The sequence below is a fragment of the Oncorhynchus keta genome, chromosome 26 (assembly GCF_023373465.1).
Source record: "Oncorhynchus keta strain PuntledgeMale-10-30-2019 chromosome 26, Oket_V2, whole genome shotgun sequence".
Classification (NCBI taxonomy): Eukaryota; Metazoa; Chordata; class Actinopteri; order Salmoniformes; family Salmonidae; genus Oncorhynchus; species Oncorhynchus keta.
This window is the reverse complement of record NC_068446.1, coordinates 41563172-41582988: the sequence shown is the minus strand read 5'-3', so window position 1 is coordinate 41582988 and position 19817 is coordinate 41563172. Positions and strand designations below refer to the sequence as shown.

Here is a 19817-nt window from a genome sequence, read left to right as displayed (position 1 = left end):
AGATGTTAATGGTCACATACACATGGTTATCAGATGTTATTGGTCACATACACATGGTTAGCAGATGTTATTGGTCACATACACATGGTCAGCAGATGTTATTGGTCACATACACATGGTTATCAGATGTTATTGGTCACATACACATGGTTACCGGATGTTAATGCGAGTGTAGCAAATGCTTGTGCTTCTAGTTCTGACTATGCAGTTAAAATCTAACAAGTAATCGAACAAATTCACAACAACGACCTAATACACACAAATGTAAAGGGGTGAATGAGAATATGTACATTTTAAATATATGGATGAGCGATGGCCGTGCGGCATAGGCAAGATGCAGTAGACGATGTAGAATACAGTATATACATATGAGATGAGTAATGTAGGATATGTAAACATGATTAAAGATTAAATATGCAGTAGATGGTGTAGAATACAATATTTACATGTGAGATGAGTAATGTAGGATATGTAAACATTATATAAAGTGGCGTTATTTAAAGTGACTAGTGATGCCTCTATTAAGTCAGTTTATTTAAATGGCCAGAGATTTCAGTGTGTATGGTGACAGCAGCCTCTCTACGTTAGTGATGGCTGTTTAACAGTCGGATGGCCTTGAGATAGAATGGCCTATACACTATCACAGTACAATATTACTGAACATCATTTTAAAGCTTTGAAAATGTATATGGCTTGTACAGAGGCCCTACCTTATTTAACTCTGTTGGCTTTCCTATAACATGTGTTATAGCTTCCTATAACATGTGCTATGTCTCCCTATAACATGTGTTATAGCTTCCTATAACATGTGCTATGTCTCCCTATAACATGTGCTATGTCTTCCTATAACATGTGTTATAGCTTCCTATAACATGTGCTATGTCTCCCTATAACATGTGTTATAGCTTCCTATAACATGTGCTATGTCTCCCTATAACATGTGCTATGTCTCCCTATAACATGTGCTATGTCTCCCTATAACATGTGCTATGTCTCCCTATAACATGTGTTATAGCTTCCTATAACATGTGCTATGTCTCCCTATAACATGTGTTATAGCTTCCTATAACATGTGCTATGTCTCCCTATAACATGTGCTATGTCTCCCTATAACATGTGCTATGTCTCCCTATAACATGTGTTATAGCTTCCTATAACATGTGCTATGTCTCCCTATAACATGTGCTATGTCTTCCTATAACATGTGTTATAGCTTCCTATAACATGTGCTATGTCTCCCTATAACATGTGCTATGTCTTCCTATAACATGTGCTATGTCTCCCTATAACATGTGCTATGTCTCCCTATAACATGTGTTATAGCTTCCTATAACATGTGTTATAGCTTCCTATAACATGTGTTATAGCTTCCTATAACATGTGTTATAGCTTCCTATAACACGTGCTATGTCTCCCTATAACACATGCTATGTCTTCCTATAACATGTGCTATGTCTCCCTATAACATGTGCTGTCTTCATTCATCATTTCAGTTGGTACCTAACTGTGTGCTCTCTCCCACCTCTGTATTGTGGTCAACTTGAATAGCTTGTAGTTTCCATTGAGTAGTTATCCCCTACCAACCGGCATCCCTCCCTTTGCCCCCTCTCTTCGCCCCCTCCCTATATCCCCTCCCTATATCCCCTTCCCCCTCTGGCCTACCTCCCTATGCCCCCTCCCTTTGCCCCCTCTCTTTGCCCCCTCCCTTTCCCCCTCCGTATATCCCCTCCCTATATCCCCTTCCCCTCTGGCCTACCTCCCTATGCCCCCTCCCTTTCCCCCTCCCTATATCCCCTCCCTATATCCCCTCCCTATATCCCCTTCCCCCTCTGGCCTACCTCCCTATGCCCCCTCCCTTTGCCCCCTCCTTTGCCCCCTCCCTTTCCCCCTCCGTATATCCCCTCCCTATATCCCCTTCCCCCTCTGGTCTACCTCCCTTTGCCCCCTCCCTATATCCCCATCCCCCTCCGGCCTACCTCCCTTTGCCCCCTCCCTATATCCCCATCCCCTTCTGGCCCCTCCCTATGCCCCCTTCCTTTGCCCCCTCCCTATATCCCCATCCCCCTCTGGCCTACCTCCCTTTGCCCCCTCCCTATATCCCCATCCCCCTCCGGCCTACCTCCCTTTCCCCCTCCGTATATCCCCTCCCTATATCCCCATCCCCCTCTGGCCTAAATCCCTATGCCCCCTTCCTTTGCCCCCTGCCTATGTCCCCTTCCCCCTCCGCAGGCCCAGCTCATTGCCCAGTCCATCGGACAGGCATTCAGCGTTGCCTACAGGGAGTTCCTCCGAGCCAATGGGATCAATCCTAAGGACCTGAGTCAGAAGCAATACAGTGACATCATCAATTCCCAGGAAATGTACAATGACGACCTGGTCCATTTCTCAAACTCTGACAACTGTAAAGAGGTGAAATGTGTGTGTGTGTGTGTGTGTGTGTGTGTGTGTGTGTGTGTGTGTGTGTGTGTGTGTGTGTGTGTGTGTGTGTGTGTGTGTGTGTGTGTGTGTGTGTGTGTGTTTACTGAAGTGTAAATAGGTGTGACGGCCTACTGTTGTGAGCAGAGCTTTGATTGTTGACCGTGATGCATGACACTTCAGGATGTATTGCCCCCTTCCTTCCTTCCTTACTTCCTTCCTTCCTTCCTTCCTTCCTTCCATTAAATTAAAAGAGATAACTTTGAAGAGTACAAGTAAGCAACCTAGTTGTTAAGTAAGCAACCTAGTGGTTAAGTAAGCAACCTAGTGGTTAAGTAAGCAACCTAGTGGTTAAATAAGCAACCTAGTGGTTAAATAAGCAACCTAGTGGTTAAATAAGCAACCTAGTGGTTAAGTAAGCAACCTAGTGGTTAAATAAGCAACCTAGTTGTTAAGTAAGCAACCTAGTGGTTAAATAAGCAACCTAGTGGTTAAATAAGCAACCTAGTGGTTAAGTAAGCAACCTAGTGGTTAAGTAAGCAACCTAGTGGTTAAGTAAGCAACCTAGTGGTTAGAGCATTGGGCCAGTAGCCGGAAGGTTGCTGGATCGAATATATGAGCTGACAAGGTAAAACCTGTCGTTCTGTCCTTGAGTAAGGCAGTTAACCCACTGGTCCCTGGGCGCCGAAGACCTGGATGTCGGTTAAGGCAGCCCTTCCCACCTCTATGGTTGGCTTCATTCTTATTCTAAAATGGATTAAATTGTCCGTTTTCTTTCTCGTCAATCTACAGACAGTACCCCATAATGACAAAACAAAAACTTTTTTTTATAATTGTTTGCTAATTTATAAAAAATGTAAAAAACTGATATTACATTTACATAAATAATCAGACCCTTTACTCAGTACTTTGTTGAAGCACTTTTAGCATTGAGTCTTCTTGGGTATGACGCTACAAGCTTGGCACACCTGTATTTAGGAAGTTTCTCCCATTCTTCTCTGCAGATCTTCTCAAGCTCTGTCAGGTTGGATGGGGAGCGTTGCTGCACAGCTATTTTCAGGTCTCTCCAGAGATGCTTGATCAGGTTCAAGTCCGGGCTCTGGCTGGGCCACTCAAGTACATTCAGAGGCTTGTCCCGATGACACTTCTGCATTCATTGTCTTGGCTGTGTGCTTAGGATCGTTGTCCTGTTGGAAGGCGAACATTCGCCCCCAGTCTGAGGTCCTGAGCGTTCTGGAGCAGGTTTTCATCAAGGATCTCTCTGTACTTTGCTCCGTTCATCTTTGCTCGATCCTGACTAGTCTCCCAGTCCCTGCTGCTGAGAAACATCCCGACAGCATGATGCTGCCACCACCATGCTTCACCATAATGGATGGTGCCAGGTTTCCTCCAGACGTGATGTTTGGCATTCAGGCCAAAGAGTTCAATCTTGGCTCATCAGACCAGATCTCATGATCTGAGAGTCCTTTAGGTGCTTTATGGCAAACTCAAAGCGTGCTGTGATGTGCATTTTACTGAATGGTTTCCGTCTGGCCATTCTACCAGAAAGGCCTGATTTGGGGAGTACTGCATAGATGGTTGTCCTTCAGGGAGGTTCTCCCATCTCCACAGAGGAACTCTGGAGCTCTGTCAGAGTTACCGTCAGGTTTTTGGTCACCTCCCTGACCAAGGTCCTTCTCCCCCGATTGCTCAGTTTGGCCGGGCGGCCAGCTCTAGGAAAAGTCTTGGTGCTTCCAAACTTCTTCCATTTAAGAATGATGGAGGCCACTGTGTTCTTGGGGACCTTTCAGATCTGTGCCTCGACACAATCCTGTCTCGGAGCTCTATGGACAATTCCTTCGACCTCATGACTTGGTTTTTCCTCTGACAATTCTTTTTTTTTACCCTGTTTTCTCTCCAATTTCGTGGTATCCAATTGGTAGTTACAGTCTTGTCTGTACGGACCCGGGAGAGTCGAAGGTCGAGAGCCGTGTGTCCTCCGAAACACAACCCAACCAAGCCGCACTGCTTCTTGACACAATGCCCACTTAACCCAGAAGCCAGCCGCACCAATGTGTCGGAGGAAACACCGTGCACCTGGCGACAGTGTCAGAGTGCACTACGACCGGCCCACCACAGGAGTCGCTAGTGCTCGATGGGACAAGGACAAGGACGCTGGGCCAATTGTGCGCCACCACATGGGTCTCCCAGTCGTGGCCAGCTGCGACAGAGCCTGGACGAACCCAGAATCTCTAGTGGCACAGCTAGCACTGCGATGTAGTGCCATAGACCACTGCGCCACTCAGGAGGCCAAATTGTGGGACCTTATATCGACAGGTCACGTCCAATCAATTAAATTTACCACAGGTGGACTCTTATCAAGTTGTAGAAGGATGATCAATGGAAACAGGATGCACCTGAGATCAATTTTGATTCTCGTAACATAGGGTCTGAATACTTATGTAAATAAGGTATTTCTGTTTTTATGTTTTATACATTTCCGAACATTTCTAAAAACCTGTTTTCACTTTGTCATTATCAGGTATTGTGTGGAGGATTTATTTTTATTTAATCAATTTTAGAATAAGGCTGTAATGTAACAAATTGTGGGAAAAGTCAAGGGTTCTGAATACTTTCCGAAGTCACTATACACTAATAACTTAAATCAGATGGGTGAGAACCTGGGGGTGGTGATAGTAGAGTCTGAACTCTCTCTCCCCTCCCCCTCTCTATCTCCTCCCCCCCTCTCTCTCTCTCCCCTCCCCTCTCTCTCTCTCTCCCTTCCCCTTCTCTCTCTCCCCTCCCCCTCTCTCTGTCTCTCTCTCCCCCTCCCCTCTGCCACTCTCTCTCTCTCCCCCTCTCTCTGTCTCTCTCTCCCCCTCCCCTCTCTCTCCCCTCCCCTCTCTCTCTCTCTCTCTCCCCCTTTCTATTTCCCCTCCCCCTCTCTCTCTCCCCTCTCTCTCTCTCCCCCCCCTCTCTCTGGTTCTCTCTCCCCTCTCTCTCCCCTCTCTCTCTCTCTCTCTCTCTCCTCTCCCCTCCCCCCTCTCTCTCCCCTCCCCCTCTCTCTCTCTCGGTCTCTCTCTCTCTCTCTCTCTCTCTCTCTCTCTCCCCTCTCTCTCTCCCCTCCTCCCTCTCTCTCTCTCCCCTCTCCTCTCTCTCTCTCTCGGTCTCTCTCTCTCTCACTCTCTCTCTCCTCCCCTCTCTCTCGGTCTCTCGCTCTCTCCATCCCCTTCTCTCACTCGGCTCTCTCTCTCTCTCTCTCCTTCCCCTCTCTAACTCCCCCCTCTCTCTCTCTCTCGCCCCCCTCTCACTCAGTCTGTCTCTCGCTCTCTCTCTCCCCCTCTCTCCCCCTCTTGCCCCCCTCTCTCTCTCTCCCCCTCCTCCATAGCTGGAGTTGGAGAAGCAGAAGGGTGAGAGCCTAGGTGTGGTGATAGTGGAGTCTGGCTGGGGCTCCATCCTGCCTACGGTGATCCTAGCTAACATGTTGAACAGCGGCCCAGCTGCCCGCTCTGGGAAGCTCAACGTGGGAGACCAGATCATGTCCATCAACAACACCAGCCTGGTAGGGCTACCACTAGCTACCTGCCAGGGTATCATCAAGGTACCGTACACCAGTCACTAGTCAGACATGTCCATCAACAACACTAGTCTGGTAGGGCTACCACTAGCTACCTGCCAGGGTATCATCAAGGTACCGTACACCAGTCACTAGTCAGACATGTCCATCAACAACACTAGCCTGGTAGGGCTACCACTAGCTACCTGCCAGGGTACAATCAAGGTACCATTAACAACACAAAATAAGTAAGCCTTGTCCGAGCCAGAACGGCCCATAACACATCTGGTTCCAGCCTTTTGTATGACTCGACCGGACAACCCCCTACCTTCCAATCTCAGGGCGGACACTCTGTCAGGCAGTCATGCCTGACAATGCTAGTTAGCATTGTGTGTGGTAATACTAGCTTAGTGTTGCAGACCAGATCAAGTCCATCAATAACACCAGCCTGGTGGGGCTTGCCACTAGCCACCTGCCAGAGCATCGTCAAGGGTTACGGTCTAAACATTTAAAAGACACACCCTCGTCCACTTACCCTCTCGCCTTATGCCCTTGGAGGGAATCCCCGTCGCCATCGTTGGATGGACGGTCCAAAATGATTAGGAAGTTTACAACGTAAGCTCTCGTTTTTAGTCGTACATTGCGAGTGTACAATTAAAATTCCCAATAATTCAATTCGCGACGATTGTACATCCGCAAAGAAAAGTCAGCGAAAACTTAAAAACAACATCAATGGAGCAGTCAACGTACAAGTGCAAGTAAAAACTAATGCAAATAAGTTAGGAATTATGCTACTAATGCACACGACGGCACAAACACGTCTCGTAAAATGTAAATCTGTTTTTGTTTGGTTATCTTCCGGAAATTGTAGAAATTTTCCTTATTCAGAAGTTCCAGCTAAGCAGGCTAACGTTAGTTAGCTAATTAATTTGCTAGCTATCATACAGTAGGCATATATTAATAATTATATATTTAATATAAGTAGACATGCATGTAAAGTACCCACAAGCTTCCGGGGGCTGAAAACACAATCGTCGCAGGATGAACGAGAGACGTTTCCGGCCAAGGGCGGTAAATTTAAAAATCATTCCTTCCTCCCTCACCCGTTGCCCTGAAAGTGTATACTCATCAGACGTCGTGATACATCATCAGAAGTTTCCACTAAATGTGAGGGCTGAGGGGATATGTGTTTGGACTGCAGCCTATATCTGGAGTTCAAACCACTTCCTTTATTTGTCTCTTAAATTAAAGAAAGAAAGAAAGAAAAGGAGATGAGGAAGCCATTGGTATTGAGATTGAGATCGACACAGCCATTCTAGGAAGAAATTCTAGAGTATTGAGATTGCGACAGGGCCATTCTAGAGTATTGAGATTGAGATAGGGCCATTCTAGAGTATTGAGATTGAGACAGGGCCATTCTAGAGTATTGAGATTGAGACACGGCCATTCTAGAGTATTGAGATTGCGACAGGGCCATTCTAGAGTATTGAGATTGAGACAGGGCCATTCTAGAGTATTGAGATTGAGACACGGCCATTCTAGAGTATTGAGATTGACATCGGCATTCTAGAGTATTGAGATTGACATCGGCATTCTAGAGTATTGAGATTGACATCGGCATTCTAGAGTATTGAGATTGACATCGGCATTCTAGAGTATTGAGATTGACATCGGCATTCTAGAGTATTGAGATTGACATCGGCATTCCAGAGTATTGAGATTGACATCGGCATTCTAGAGTATTGAGATTGACATCGGCATTCTAGAGTATTGAGATTGACATCGGCATTCTAGAGTATTGAGGTTGAGACAGGGCCATTCTAGAGTATTGAGGTTGAGACAGGGCCATTCTAGAGTATTGAGGTTGAGACAGGGCCATTCTAGAGTATTGAGGTTGAGACAGGGCCATTCTAGAGTATTGAGGTTGAGACAGGGCCATTCTAGAGTATTGAGGTTGAGACAGGGCCATTCTAGAGTATTGAGGGTAAACCAAATAAAAACGTGATTCACATTTTTTTTAAATAATAATAATTCTTCACATTTTCAAACAGTTTCATTTTCCAACGGGGCTATACATTTGGGTGAGTTTGTTTTTCCCGCCTGAGTAGCCTTGTTTCACTGCCAAAAAATAAAATGAAACCATCTATTGTTCAGCGAAATAACAACACAATGTCAAATACAGGTAGCCGAGTCAAATAATTAACATCCAATCACATTAACCGTCTACTACTCTCTAGCGGGAATTCCACTAACGGTCCGTATGGAGTCAAACGAAGCTGCTGCTCATTCCATTTGTTCGAAAATGGATAAATGGTTCAAAAAAGACAAATACCAGCTCTACTGGTAGAACTACATTGATTTGGGGTTCACTTATATTGCCTTTCCTCAGCCACAGTGTGTTTGTTATATGTGCAAAAGTACTATCTCACAACTCAATGAAACCTTCACTCTTGCGCAGACGTGTAGAAACTGCCATAGTCTAGGTGATGTGGGTAAGGCGGAGTCAGGCGCAGGACACAGAGAGGAGTAATAATAGTAACTTTTACTCAAAAATAATCTTCCAACAAGGAGGACGAAAATCCAGAATCACATAAACGAGACAACTGACAACAATAAACACGCACAAAACCATGATGGCTCCAGAGGGTTAAATAGGGAAATAATTCAAACGTAATGGGAACCAGGTGTGTACAATCAAATGTAATGGGAACCAGGTGTGTACAATACAGACAAAACAAATGGAAAAAGAAATGTGGATCGGTGGAGGCTAGAATGCCGGTGACGTCGAACGGTGACGTAGAACATTTAAGATGGAGACTCTCTCCAATACAACCCAAAATTGCAGAGTTATGTGAATCCTTTCAAGCACACCCTTCTCATTAACCTGTGGTGAGTTATTCACAATTTTTAATGAACAAATAAGGTTTTATATATAAGATGGTTAAATAAATAGCAAAATGATTGATTATTATTATATTATTATTTGTGCCCTGGTCCTATAAGAGCTCTTTGTCACTTCCCACGAGCCGGGTTGTGACAACTCACACTCATTCTTATGTTTAATAAATGTATCGTATAGTGTGTGTGTGGCAGGCTTACAATGATGGCAAAAAGACAAACATTTGAGAGTGACCTGGTGCTAGAGGGGGTACAGCTGGAGGTTGAATGTTTGAAGGGGTATGAGACTATAACAAGTTTGAGAACCACTGTTCTAGAGTATTGAGATTTGAGATCCACACAGCCATTCTAGGAAGACATTTTAGAGTATTGAGATAAACACAGCCATTCTACAGTATTGAGTTTGAGATACGGCCATTCTAGAGTATTAAGATTGAGATACGGCCATTCTAGAGTATTGAGATTGAGACATGGCCATTCTAGGAAGCCATTCTAGAGTATTGAGACACTCTAAAATGGACATTCCTATTTATCGTGTTCCGGTCGTCCTGCCAGGGTCTGAAGAGCCAGGTTCAGGTGAAGCTGAGCATCGTGAGTTGTCCTCCTGTCACCACTGTCCTCATCAAGAGACCCGACCTCAAGTTCCAGCTGGGCTTCAGTGTTCAGAACGGCATTGTGAGTAGGATTATGATATCGATATAATGCATTATAAGACTTGTCATAAGCATGTATGACATCTTTGTACTCTAATCATCATCTCTCTTATAATGATCCTGATAACAGCCATTTGGATTCAGAGAGTTGAGCTTTTCTTTCCCTCTCCTCAGATCTGCAGTCTGATGCGCGGCGGTATCGCAGAGCGAGGAGGGGTGCGAGTCGGCCACAGGATCATTGAGATCAATGGGCAGAGTGTGGTTGCCATGCCGCATGAGAAGATAGTCCAGACCCTGTCTGTATCAGTGGGAGAGGTGAGCATCAGGATCCTATGACTGTTAGCTAATTGCCAACGTTATACACGTTCAATGAATAGCCAATCAGAACCCTCTTTGGACGAAACAGACTAATCAGAAGCATTTATAAAAATACAAGTGAGTGTCTTCATGATGAGCACTGATCTGTCCGATTCTCTCCTCACTGTCCTTCTCCTCACTCTCCTCCTCCTCCTCCTCCTCCTCCTCCTCACTCTCCTTCTCCTCCTCCTCCTCCTCCTCCTCACTCTCCTCCTCCTCCTCCTCCTCCTCACTCTCCTCCTCCTCCTCCTCCTCCTCCTCACTCTTCTCCTCCTCACTCCCCCCCCTGCTCCACCTCCTCCTCCTCACTCTCCTCCTCCTCCTCATTCTCCTCCTCCTCCCTCCTCCTCCTCCTCACTCTCCTCCTCACTTTCCTCCTCACGCTCCTCCTCCTCTTCACTCTCCTCTTCACTCTCCTCCTCATTCTCCTCCTCCTCACTCTCCTCATCCTCACTCTCCTACTCACTCTCCTCCTCCTTCTCTTCCTCCTCCTCACTCTCCTCATCACTCTCCTCCTGCTCCTTCTCCTCCTCCTCTTACTCATCCTCCTCACTCTCCTCATCCTCCTCACTCTCCTCCTGCTCCTCCTCCTCCTCCCTCTTACTCATCCTCCTCACTCTCCTCATCCTCCTCACTCTCCTCCTGCTCCTACTCCTCCTCCTCTCTTACTCATCCTCCTCACTCTTCTCATCCTCCTCACTCTCCTCCTGCTCCTCCTCTTACTCATCCTCCTCCTTCTCCTCCTGCTCCTCCTCCTCACTCTCCTCTTTCTCCTCCTCCTTCTCCTCACTCTCCTCCTCCTCACTCTCTTCCTTCTCCTCTTCCTCCCTCCCCTCCTCCTTCTCCTCCTGCTCCTCCTCCTCACTCTCCTCTTTCTCCTCCTCCTCTTCCTCACTCTCCTTCTCCTCATTCTCCTTCTCCGCTTCCTCGCTCTCCTCCTCACTGTCCTCCTTCTCCTCTTCCTCACCCTCTTCACTCTCCTCCTCATCACTCTCCTCCTCCTCTTCTTCCTCATTCTCACTCTCCTCCTCCTCTTCCTCCTTCCTCCTCCCTACTCTCCCATACCGCCTCCTCTTCCTCATTCTCCTCCTCCTCTCCTCTTCCTCACTCTTCATCCTCTTCCTCCTCCTCCTCCTCCTCCTCCTCCTCATTCTCCTCCTCCTCACTCTCCTCCTTCTCCTCCTCCTCCTCCTCACTCTCCTCCTACTGCTCACTCTCCTCCTTCTACTCCACTTCTTCCTCCTCATTCTCCTTCTCCTCTGACACTCTTCTCCTCCGCTTCCTTATCTTCCTCACTCACCTCTTTCTCCTCTTCTGCCTCCTCCTCACTCTTCTGCCTCCTCCTCACTCTCCTGCTCTCTTCCTCACTCTCTTCCTCCTCCTCTTCCATACTCTCCTCCACCTCCTTCCTTCACTTCTTCCTACTCCTCCTCATTCTCCTCCTCCTCTTCCTCACTCTCCTCCTCCTTCTCCTCTTCCTCACTCTCCTTCTCCTCACTCACCTCTTTCTCCTCTTCCGCCTCCTCTCTGTCAGATCAACATGAAGACCATGCCTGCAGTGATGTTCAGACTGTTAACAGGACAGGAGACTCCTGTTTACATCTAGTCTCTCCATGCCTGCTCCCTCAATGGCACCCTTTTCCCTGTGTAGTGCACTACTTCTAACCATGGCCCATATGGCTGTGGGTTCACTATGTGAGGAATAGGGTGGCATTTGGTACTCGTACTCTCTCACTGCTTCTGCATGTCTAGGAGAAAGATGGTGGACAGACAGGATGGGTGACAGGCAGAGGAGGCTGGTATTCCAGCCATTCCAATGAGCCTGTCCTCCGGTTTATAGTGACACCAGCCTCCACTGGTGACAGGGTGGTGGTACATTAGCAACATTCATTTTTTATATATCATTTTATTTCATTCATTTCAACAACAACAACAAAAATTCAACTTCAGGCTTAGTTGGAGTAGCCTGGATAACACATTGTTTGGCGATGACGCGTAGTACAATGTTAGCTAAACAGACTGGTACCAGGCTATAATTGAACAGCTACACGGTCATAATGGTTTGATGTGTACAGTGTGTGTGTGTGAATACTGTTAAAATAACTGTAAATGCAAGGTAAATTATTATGTTCTTATGACTAGATTGCAAACGTGCCACAATTTATTTCCAATTTAATAACATGCAAGATTAAACAATGTAGTGACATAAATGTGTTGATACAGTAACTGAACTTATTGTAGGGAAGGGGTTGGTCTGTCGTTATTCTTCAATAGCAGGGATATTTAAGCTACATACCTAAACAGCATAGGACAAGGCTATTCTTCAATAGCAGGGGTATTTAAGCTATGTCCTGTGTATACCTAAACAGCATAGGACAAGGCTATTCTTCAATAGCAGGGGTATTTAAGCTATGTCCTGTGTATACCTAAACAGCATAGGACAAGGCTATTCCTCAATAGCAGGGCTATTGTTGCCTGGTCTGTCATTGGAGCCTGCCGTGCCAATGCATAACTACTACCTTGGGAGTTGGTAAGACAACAACACAGACCGATCTGGGGACCAGGCTAGGGGGGGGGGGGTATTGAGCAAAAGAAGACAATGTAATGTAGTGTGTCCCAAATCACACCCTTTCCACTGGGAACAGATATCAGTTCCAATGTCTAGTTTTGATTTACATTTGGTTGAGTTTGTCAAATAATGTGAATTCAACGTGAAATCAACAACAACAACAACAACAACAACAACAACAACAACAACAACATTTCACCATGTCATTGGATTTATCTTACATTTTTTTTTGGTGGGGGGGGGGGGCGTTGAAGTGTCGTGGAAACGATCGATTCAACACGTTTTTTTGTTGTCCGGTGGGTATTCCCCTAGATAGTGCACTAGTTTTGACCATGCGAGGTCCATAGGGCTCTAATCAAAAGTAGTGCACTGTGTAGGGAATAGGGTACCCTTTGGAACTACAAACCAGTGTCTGGAAGCTGTCCTTTTCTCTCTATACTGCCTTGGATGTAACAAAGGTTTAAATATAACATTATGGCAATGCTGAAAGCCAAAGATAATACTGCGACATGTATTCTTAAAAAAAAAAAAAATGAACGAGTGCACTGTTAAGGATATAAGGGGGGGAGGGGCATTTTGGAATGCAGAGCAGGTATAATGAGAATGTATAAACTTGTTTAGTTGCTGTATTGTGAGAAGCTAAGAATATACTGTGATTAATGAAATGTTAATGACAATGCTTAATATTGCTTTCCAAATACGTTACAAAAAAAATGACAAATAAAAGGGATTTATGACATGCAATGATGAAAATAAAGTAAGTACATGAAAGTCAAGTGGTTCATGAGGTTGAGGACAACGGCTAAATGCCAGATGGCACCCTATTCCCATAGGGTTCTGGTCTAAAGTAGTGCACTATATAGGGAATAGGGCTCTGGTCTAAAGTAGTGCCCTATATAGGGAATAGGGCTCTGGTCTAAAGTAATGCCCTATATAGGGAATAGGGCTCTGTAGGGCTCTGGTCGAAAGTAGTGCCCTATATAGGGAATAGGGCTCTGGTCTAAAGTAATGCCCTACATAGGAAATAGGGCTCTGTAGGGCTCTGGTCGAAAGTAGTGCCCTATATAGGGAATAGGGCTCTGGTCTAAAGTAATGCCCTATATAGGGAATAGGGCTCTGGTCTAAAGTAATGCCCTACATAGGGAATAGGGCTCTGTAGGGCTCTGGTCGAAAGTAGTGCCCTATATAGGGAATAGGGCTCTGGTCTAAAGTAGTGCCCTATATAGGGAATAGGGCTCTGGTCTAAAGTAATGTCCTACATAGGAAATAGGGCTCTGTAGGGCTCTGGTCGAAAGTAGTGCCCTATATAGGGAATAGGGCTCTGGTCTAAAGTAGTGCCCTATATAGGGAATAGGGCTCTGGTCTAAAGTAATGCCCTACATAGGGAATAGGGCTCTGTAGGGCTCTGGTCGAAAGTAGGTCGAAAGTAGTGCCCTATATAGGGAATAGGGCTCTGGTCTAAAGTAATGCCCTACATAGGAAATAGGGCTCTGTAGGGCTCTGGTCGAAAGTAGTGCCCTATATAGGGAATAGGGCTCTGGTCTAAAGTAGTGCCCTATATAGGGAATAGGGCTCTGGTCTAAAGTAATGCCCTACATAGGGAATAGGGCTCTGTAGGGCTCTGGTCGAAAGTAGTGCCCTATATAGGGAATAGGGCTCTGGTCTAAAGTAATGCCCTACATAGGGAATAGGGCTCTGTAGGGCTCTGGTCGAAAGTAGTGCCCTATATAGGGAATAGGGCTCTGGTCTAAAGTAATGCCCTACATAGGGAATAGGGCTCTGTAGGGCTCTGGTCGAAAGTAGTGCCCTATATAGGGAATATGGCTCTGGTCTAAAGTAGTGCCCTATATAGGGAATAGGGCTCTGGTCTAAAGTAATGCCCTATATAGGGAATAGGGTGCCATTTGGGACGTAGGCGACTTGTTTGTTCACTACACAATGTCATGTTCATTACACAAGAAGCAGATCATCAATGACTTGAATACCTGACTCAACGATGTCCATTAAAAGTATGTGAATCTCACACACGTTTGTTTAATTTTTGTTACGCTATTGGAACATGAAAAATGGCACAGATACAACACATATACAGTACATATTATGGCATTGACACAGTAGAACACGTTATACGTATATACATGATTTACATAACTAAATATATTGTACAGTAGGTTTAAAGGGCTCCCAGAGATATTCACAACTAATTCACAAAGTTAAACACATTTTTTCTTGATAACTGCAATGAGACTTTGATTTTCAAGTTGAGAGAATATTGTTTGGCGTGACCGACACAGATGTCACTGTGCTTGTGATAGTGCTAGCTTAGCCATATCACTTCCTCCCTCACCGTGCTAGTTTAGCCATACCACCTCCTCACTGTGCTAGCTTAGCCATACCACCTCCTCACTGTGCTAGCTTAGCCATACCACTTCCTCCCCTCACCGTGCCAGCTTAGCCATACCACTTCCTCACTGTGCTAGCTTAGCCATACCACTTCCTCACTGTGCTAGCTTAGCCATACCACTTCCTCCCTCACCGTGCCATCTTAGCCATACCGCTTCCGCACTGTGCTAGCTTAGCCATACCATTTCCTCACTGTGCTAGCTTAGCCATACCACTTCCTCCCTCACCGTGCCAGCTTCGCCATACCACTTCCTCACTGTGACAGCTTAGCCATACCACTTCCTCACCGTGCTAGCTTAGCCATACCACTTCCTCACTGTGCTAGCTTAGCCATACCACTTCCTCACTGTGCTAGCTTAGCCATACTACTTCCTCACCGTGCTAGCTTAGCCATACCACTTCCTCACTGTGCTAGCTTAGCCATACCACTTCCTAGCTCACCGTGCTATCTTAGCCATACCACTTCCTCACCGTGCTAGCTTAGCCATACCACTTCCTCACTGTGCTAGCTTAGCCATACTACTTCCTCACCGTGCTAGCTTAGCCATACCACTTCCTCACTGTGCTAGCTTAGCCATACTACTTCCTCACCGTGCTAGCTAGCCATACCACTTCCTAGCTCACCGTGCTATCTTAGCCATACCACATCCTCACCGTGCTAGCTTAGCCATACCACTTCCTAGCTCACCGTGCTAGCATAGCCATACCACTTCCTCCAACACCATGCTAGCTTAGCCATACCCCTTCCTCCATCACCGTGTTAGCTTAGCCATACCACTTCCTCCAACACCGTGCTAGCGTAGCCATACCACTTCCTCCAACACCATGCTAGCTTAGCCATACCACTTCCTCCATCACCGTGTTAGCTTAGCCATACCATTTCCTCCCCATCCAGCTCACGCCTAGAACCTGGGACCTCTGCCCCGCAAACACACTTGACCCTCCTCCTTGACAACGTCTTAGCCAACTACGCTGCCAAAAAGCTAGCGATTCGATAGCGCGGGTGGAGACATTTCAAGCAGGGGATAGGAGGTTATAAATCCGACTCTGTTAGAGTCTGACTGACAGCTCCTGGAGTGATGGTTGGCGGCTGACTTTCCGAATTTCATCCTGGAACACATAAGAAGAAGAAAATAACATTATTTACAGTTAAATCAATAATTACTATTCCCTATTACTGTACTTATGTAGCAGACCACCCTGGACCAGAGCTAGTGATCGTGAGAGATCACCCTGGACCAGAGCTAGTGATCATAATTGTGAGAGATCACCCTGGACCAGAGCTAGTGATCATGATCGTGAGAGATCCCCCTGAACCAGAGCTAGTGATCATGATCGTGAGAGATCACCCTGGACCAGAGCTAGTGATCGTGAGAGATCACCCTGGACCAGAGCTAGTGATTATGATCGTGAGAGATCCCCCTGGACCAGAGCTAGTGATCATGATCGTGAGAGATCACTCTGGACCAGAGCTAGTCCAGAAACTTACTGTAGGAAGCACTAAGGTTGTCAAAGGTGTGGTGGTTACTCCTGCCAGGAAGTTGGAGTTCAGGTATCCCTCTCCAAAATAAACATCCTCATCTTCGTCGTTGTCCACCCCGACACTGAAGGCGTCTCGTATCTTCCCAGGGATCAGACAGTCCAGCAGAACCACCAGGACTCCAATGATTAAACACAGCACACCTGGAAAACAAGATGGATGCCTTTTAAGCAACATTTTCGTTAAATGTTGTCATTGGTGTGGATAACTGGGATCGCTCTCAATTCATCTTTCCTTGATCCTAGCGTCCTTTCTCCTCACCTCCTTCTCAAAACACACATTTGGAGAAGGTCCAAGGTCCCTTTCCTTCGAACCTTCACTTACAGTGCATTTTTTGAGATGGAGGCTAGGAGATAGGAACAAAGGAATTGAGGAAAGAGCCTTGGGCTCTGGTAAACCTTTCCTTACCTGTGGCCAGTGCCAGCCAGAAAGAACCGCTGTACTCTGTCTGGAAGGCTCCAGATGTGCCTATGGTGAACAGACAGGTAGGCAGGTTCATGATGGTGGAGAAGGAGGCCACGGAGAAGAAGATGAAAGCAGCGGTGGCCACCATCATGTAGCCGGCGTACAGGATGACAGGCATGGAGAACAGCACGTTGGCTACCAGCCAGCAGCAGAACGCTGTCCTGGGGAGGCGAGTTAGATTTGGTATATGTGTACAGCCGGCAGAATGTATACCGTTCTCGACGGCGGGTTTATTAACCTATTGCCTAACCTTAACCCTTACCCTGGCATTTTCCAAACTTGGGGTCGTGACCCTTTTCGATCCCAATGCCTAACCTTAACCCTTACCCTGGCATTTTCCAAACTTGGGGTCGCGACCCTTTTCGATCCCAATGCCTAACCTTAACCTCTAGATACATGGCGGTCAAAATATCCACTTCCTTCTAATTCTGACTCACAGTTTGAGGAGCAATGTCTCACTGAAAATATCTACAGGTATATACGTTTAGATTGAAACTGGTTGTCTCACAGAACTATTTATTTTTCATATGGCTAATCTTACCAGAGGGTGGCCGAAGCATAACGCCCAGAGTATCTATACTGGTAGATGAGGCCACAGGGGTTGTTGAGGGTAAACTTCTCAGCGATATAGAGGATGGGGTTAGGTAGACCTCTCTCTAAGGCGTTCCCGTACTCCTCGTCGATGGTGTCTTTCCACGCAAACATCTCGTTGTAGTTGATGGTCTCGTTGAGTTGATTCACAGGATTCCCTGGAGGGACAGAGTGGACCATAGAGGACAATGGCTGTTATAATCCATGCACTTGCAAGAATCCTTGTAAGAATCCTTGTAAGAATCCTTGTAAGAATCATTGTAAGAATCCTTGTAAGAATCATTGTAAGAATCCTTGTAAGAATTACATTTACATTACATTTAAGTCATTTAGCAGACGCTCTTATCCAGAGCGACTTACAAATTGGATCCTTGTAAGAATCCTTGTAAGAATCATTGTAAGAATCCTTGTAAGAATCATTGTAAGAATCCTTGTAAGAATCCTTGTAAGAATCCTTGTAAGAATCATTGTGATGTTTGTTTAATGTGTCAATCAACCGCTTAAGGCAGGGGGTGTTGGGCAACTCCAGTCCTCGGGGCCCTGATTGGTGTCACACTTTTGCCCCAGCACCAGCTAACACACCTCCAATAATCAACTAATCATGATGTTTAGTTAAAAATCCAATTAGTTTAAATCAGGTGTGTTTGCTAGGGATGGGGGGTGACACCTATCAGGCCCTCGAAGGAAGGGAGTTGTCCTCCCCTGCCTTAAGGAATGGGTCGCCAAATGGTGATTTGACACGAAAACAAAATGTTTTATTCATTCACGTAACACACAATACTAGTTACGTGTCACATGACTTGTGATCATCACCCCGGTGTGACAGGGTCAGGAGCATCATAACAACCCTATGCGTCACACATACCGTATCAAAACTTCAGCCTTGTGTCCGTCTTTCTTCATACATACATATTCAAATGCATGAGAGTAAAAAAAAACAGTGGAAATGCTATCAAATATAAGATGACTTTAAAGGGGGGTATAGTAGCTCTATTCAATATTATCCTTAGGCAATCACAGACAACCCGGAACAATAATCTTTTTGAAATTGCATTGTCGCATCACAGTCTCTTGACAGACGCTACGAAACCAGTTATGTTAGGTGCGTCTGTCGACGAGAGATTGTACCCCAGGTAACATATACAGAACATTCAACACTGCAGAAAAAGTGACATATGTAATACATACAGGTGTAATACTGTAAACATATAAATAATAGTATTACTTTCTAATTCTACGGGCTTTACCTTTTAAAGTAATGTTAATACCATACAGTCCTATGTGCAGTCCCACTTCAGCGTTCACCTCCTCACTGCTGAAGGACTTGTAGGTGGTGTTGGTGGTGGCTCGGGCCTCAGCCCAGTCGCTGGTGAAATTCAGTGCTGAGATGATATAAAATGAGATGAGATGACACACTTACAGACATAATAGGAAACAAACAATACAACGCTTTTTTGTTTGTTTGTTGTTAGCCGTTATGGACATGTGAAATAATCAACATCCTCTCGATCTATCAGACTCGGGTCTGTTTATCAGGGCAATAAGATAAGAAGATTTGAATCCAATGACTGCCAAGTCATTTGACGTGTTGCAATAGATGTCATGTGATGTGGAAATGTATAGCAATTTCCAGTTATAGGTACTTACCCACTATCACAATGCCTATGAATAAACTGATGATGATTCTGAACATCCAGAATAGTCTCTAGAAGAGGGGGGGTGGGGTGAAAATCCATAAATCCATAAATTCTTAACTCAAGTTGATTAATCAAGTTTATCTCAATCACATTATGAGGGTTAAATAATATCTTTAAATATGCATTTTTACATTGAGAAATTGTATTTTCTACAATTGTGTGTGATGTCATAACAGTGTACTCATATTAGCGCCAACAGAAATGGAATCCGAAGATGAAATCTGAAGATGAATGGAATCGAAAGATTCCATTTCTGTCTGCATTAATATGAATGAATCCGTAGTTAGGGTTGCACCAGTTCACTCTACTCACCGACTTGCCTCTGATACCTGGCAGAATAAGAAGGAAGCTGACCGTGAGGACCAGGAAGACCAGGATAATGGTGAGGAGGTGGGTGCTGAAGATAAAGGAGGTTCTTTGTAGGGGGTAGAATGGGTAAATGCCATCGTAGAAAGTCATCTTTCCTCAGAATCTCCGGGGCTGAGAGCAGACAGCGTGACAGAAGGGACAGTGTGGAGAGCAGGGTGTCTCAGTTACTGTCTAAAGATCCAGAGATTAGCACATCCATTCCTTACTGTATAGTAGGGATACTGTACACTGAGGAATGAGAATGTTACATCATTTAAAAAGTGAAACTTAAGTTTAAAAAATATGAATTGTTTCAATTATCAAATGAATTTGACTGTTTTCCGAA

General features: G+C 45.5%; 2 protein-coding genes across 10 annotated transcripts in view; one reads left to right on the top strand and one right to left on the bottom strand.

Annotated features, from left to right (window-relative positions):
- The window catches only part of LOC118373235 (amyloid-beta A4 precursor protein-binding family A member 1-like), a 33197-nt gene extending 18747 nt beyond the window's left edge, over positions 1–14450 (top strand). Inside the window, exons 6-11 of one of the 9 annotated variants that reach the window (XM_052480888.1) lie at positions 2230–2409; positions 5783–5995; positions 9404–9523; positions 9676–9816; positions 11393–13341; positions 13847–14450. In XM_052480888.1, the coding sequence (XP_052336848.1) occupies positions 2230–2409; positions 5783–5995; positions 9404–9523; positions 9676–9816; positions 11393–11464 (726 nt within the window). In that variant the 3' untranslated portion in view covers positions 11465–13341; positions 13847–14450. Of the gene's footprint in view, positions 1–2229; positions 2410–5782; positions 5996–9403; positions 9524–9675; positions 9817–11392 lie in introns of all 9 variants that reach the window. The other 8 variants (XM_052480885.1, XM_052480883.1, XM_052480882.1 and 5 more) reach the window with 8 other exon arrangements.
- A 2046-nt stretch (positions 14451–16496) lies between these two features.
- LOC118378458 (dual oxidase maturation factor 2) lies at positions 16497–19597 on the bottom strand (the record flags this gene model as incomplete). Its single annotated transcript, XM_052480890.1, has 6 exons — positions 19436–19597; positions 19074–19131; positions 18674–18808; positions 17377–17584; positions 16779–16996; positions 16497–16513 (listed from the first exon to the last, which is right to left on the bottom strand). Coding segments are annotated over exons 1-6 (783 nt in total), but the record flags the coding sequence as incomplete, so codon positions are not given.
- Positions 19598–19817: the final 220 nt, after the last annotated feature.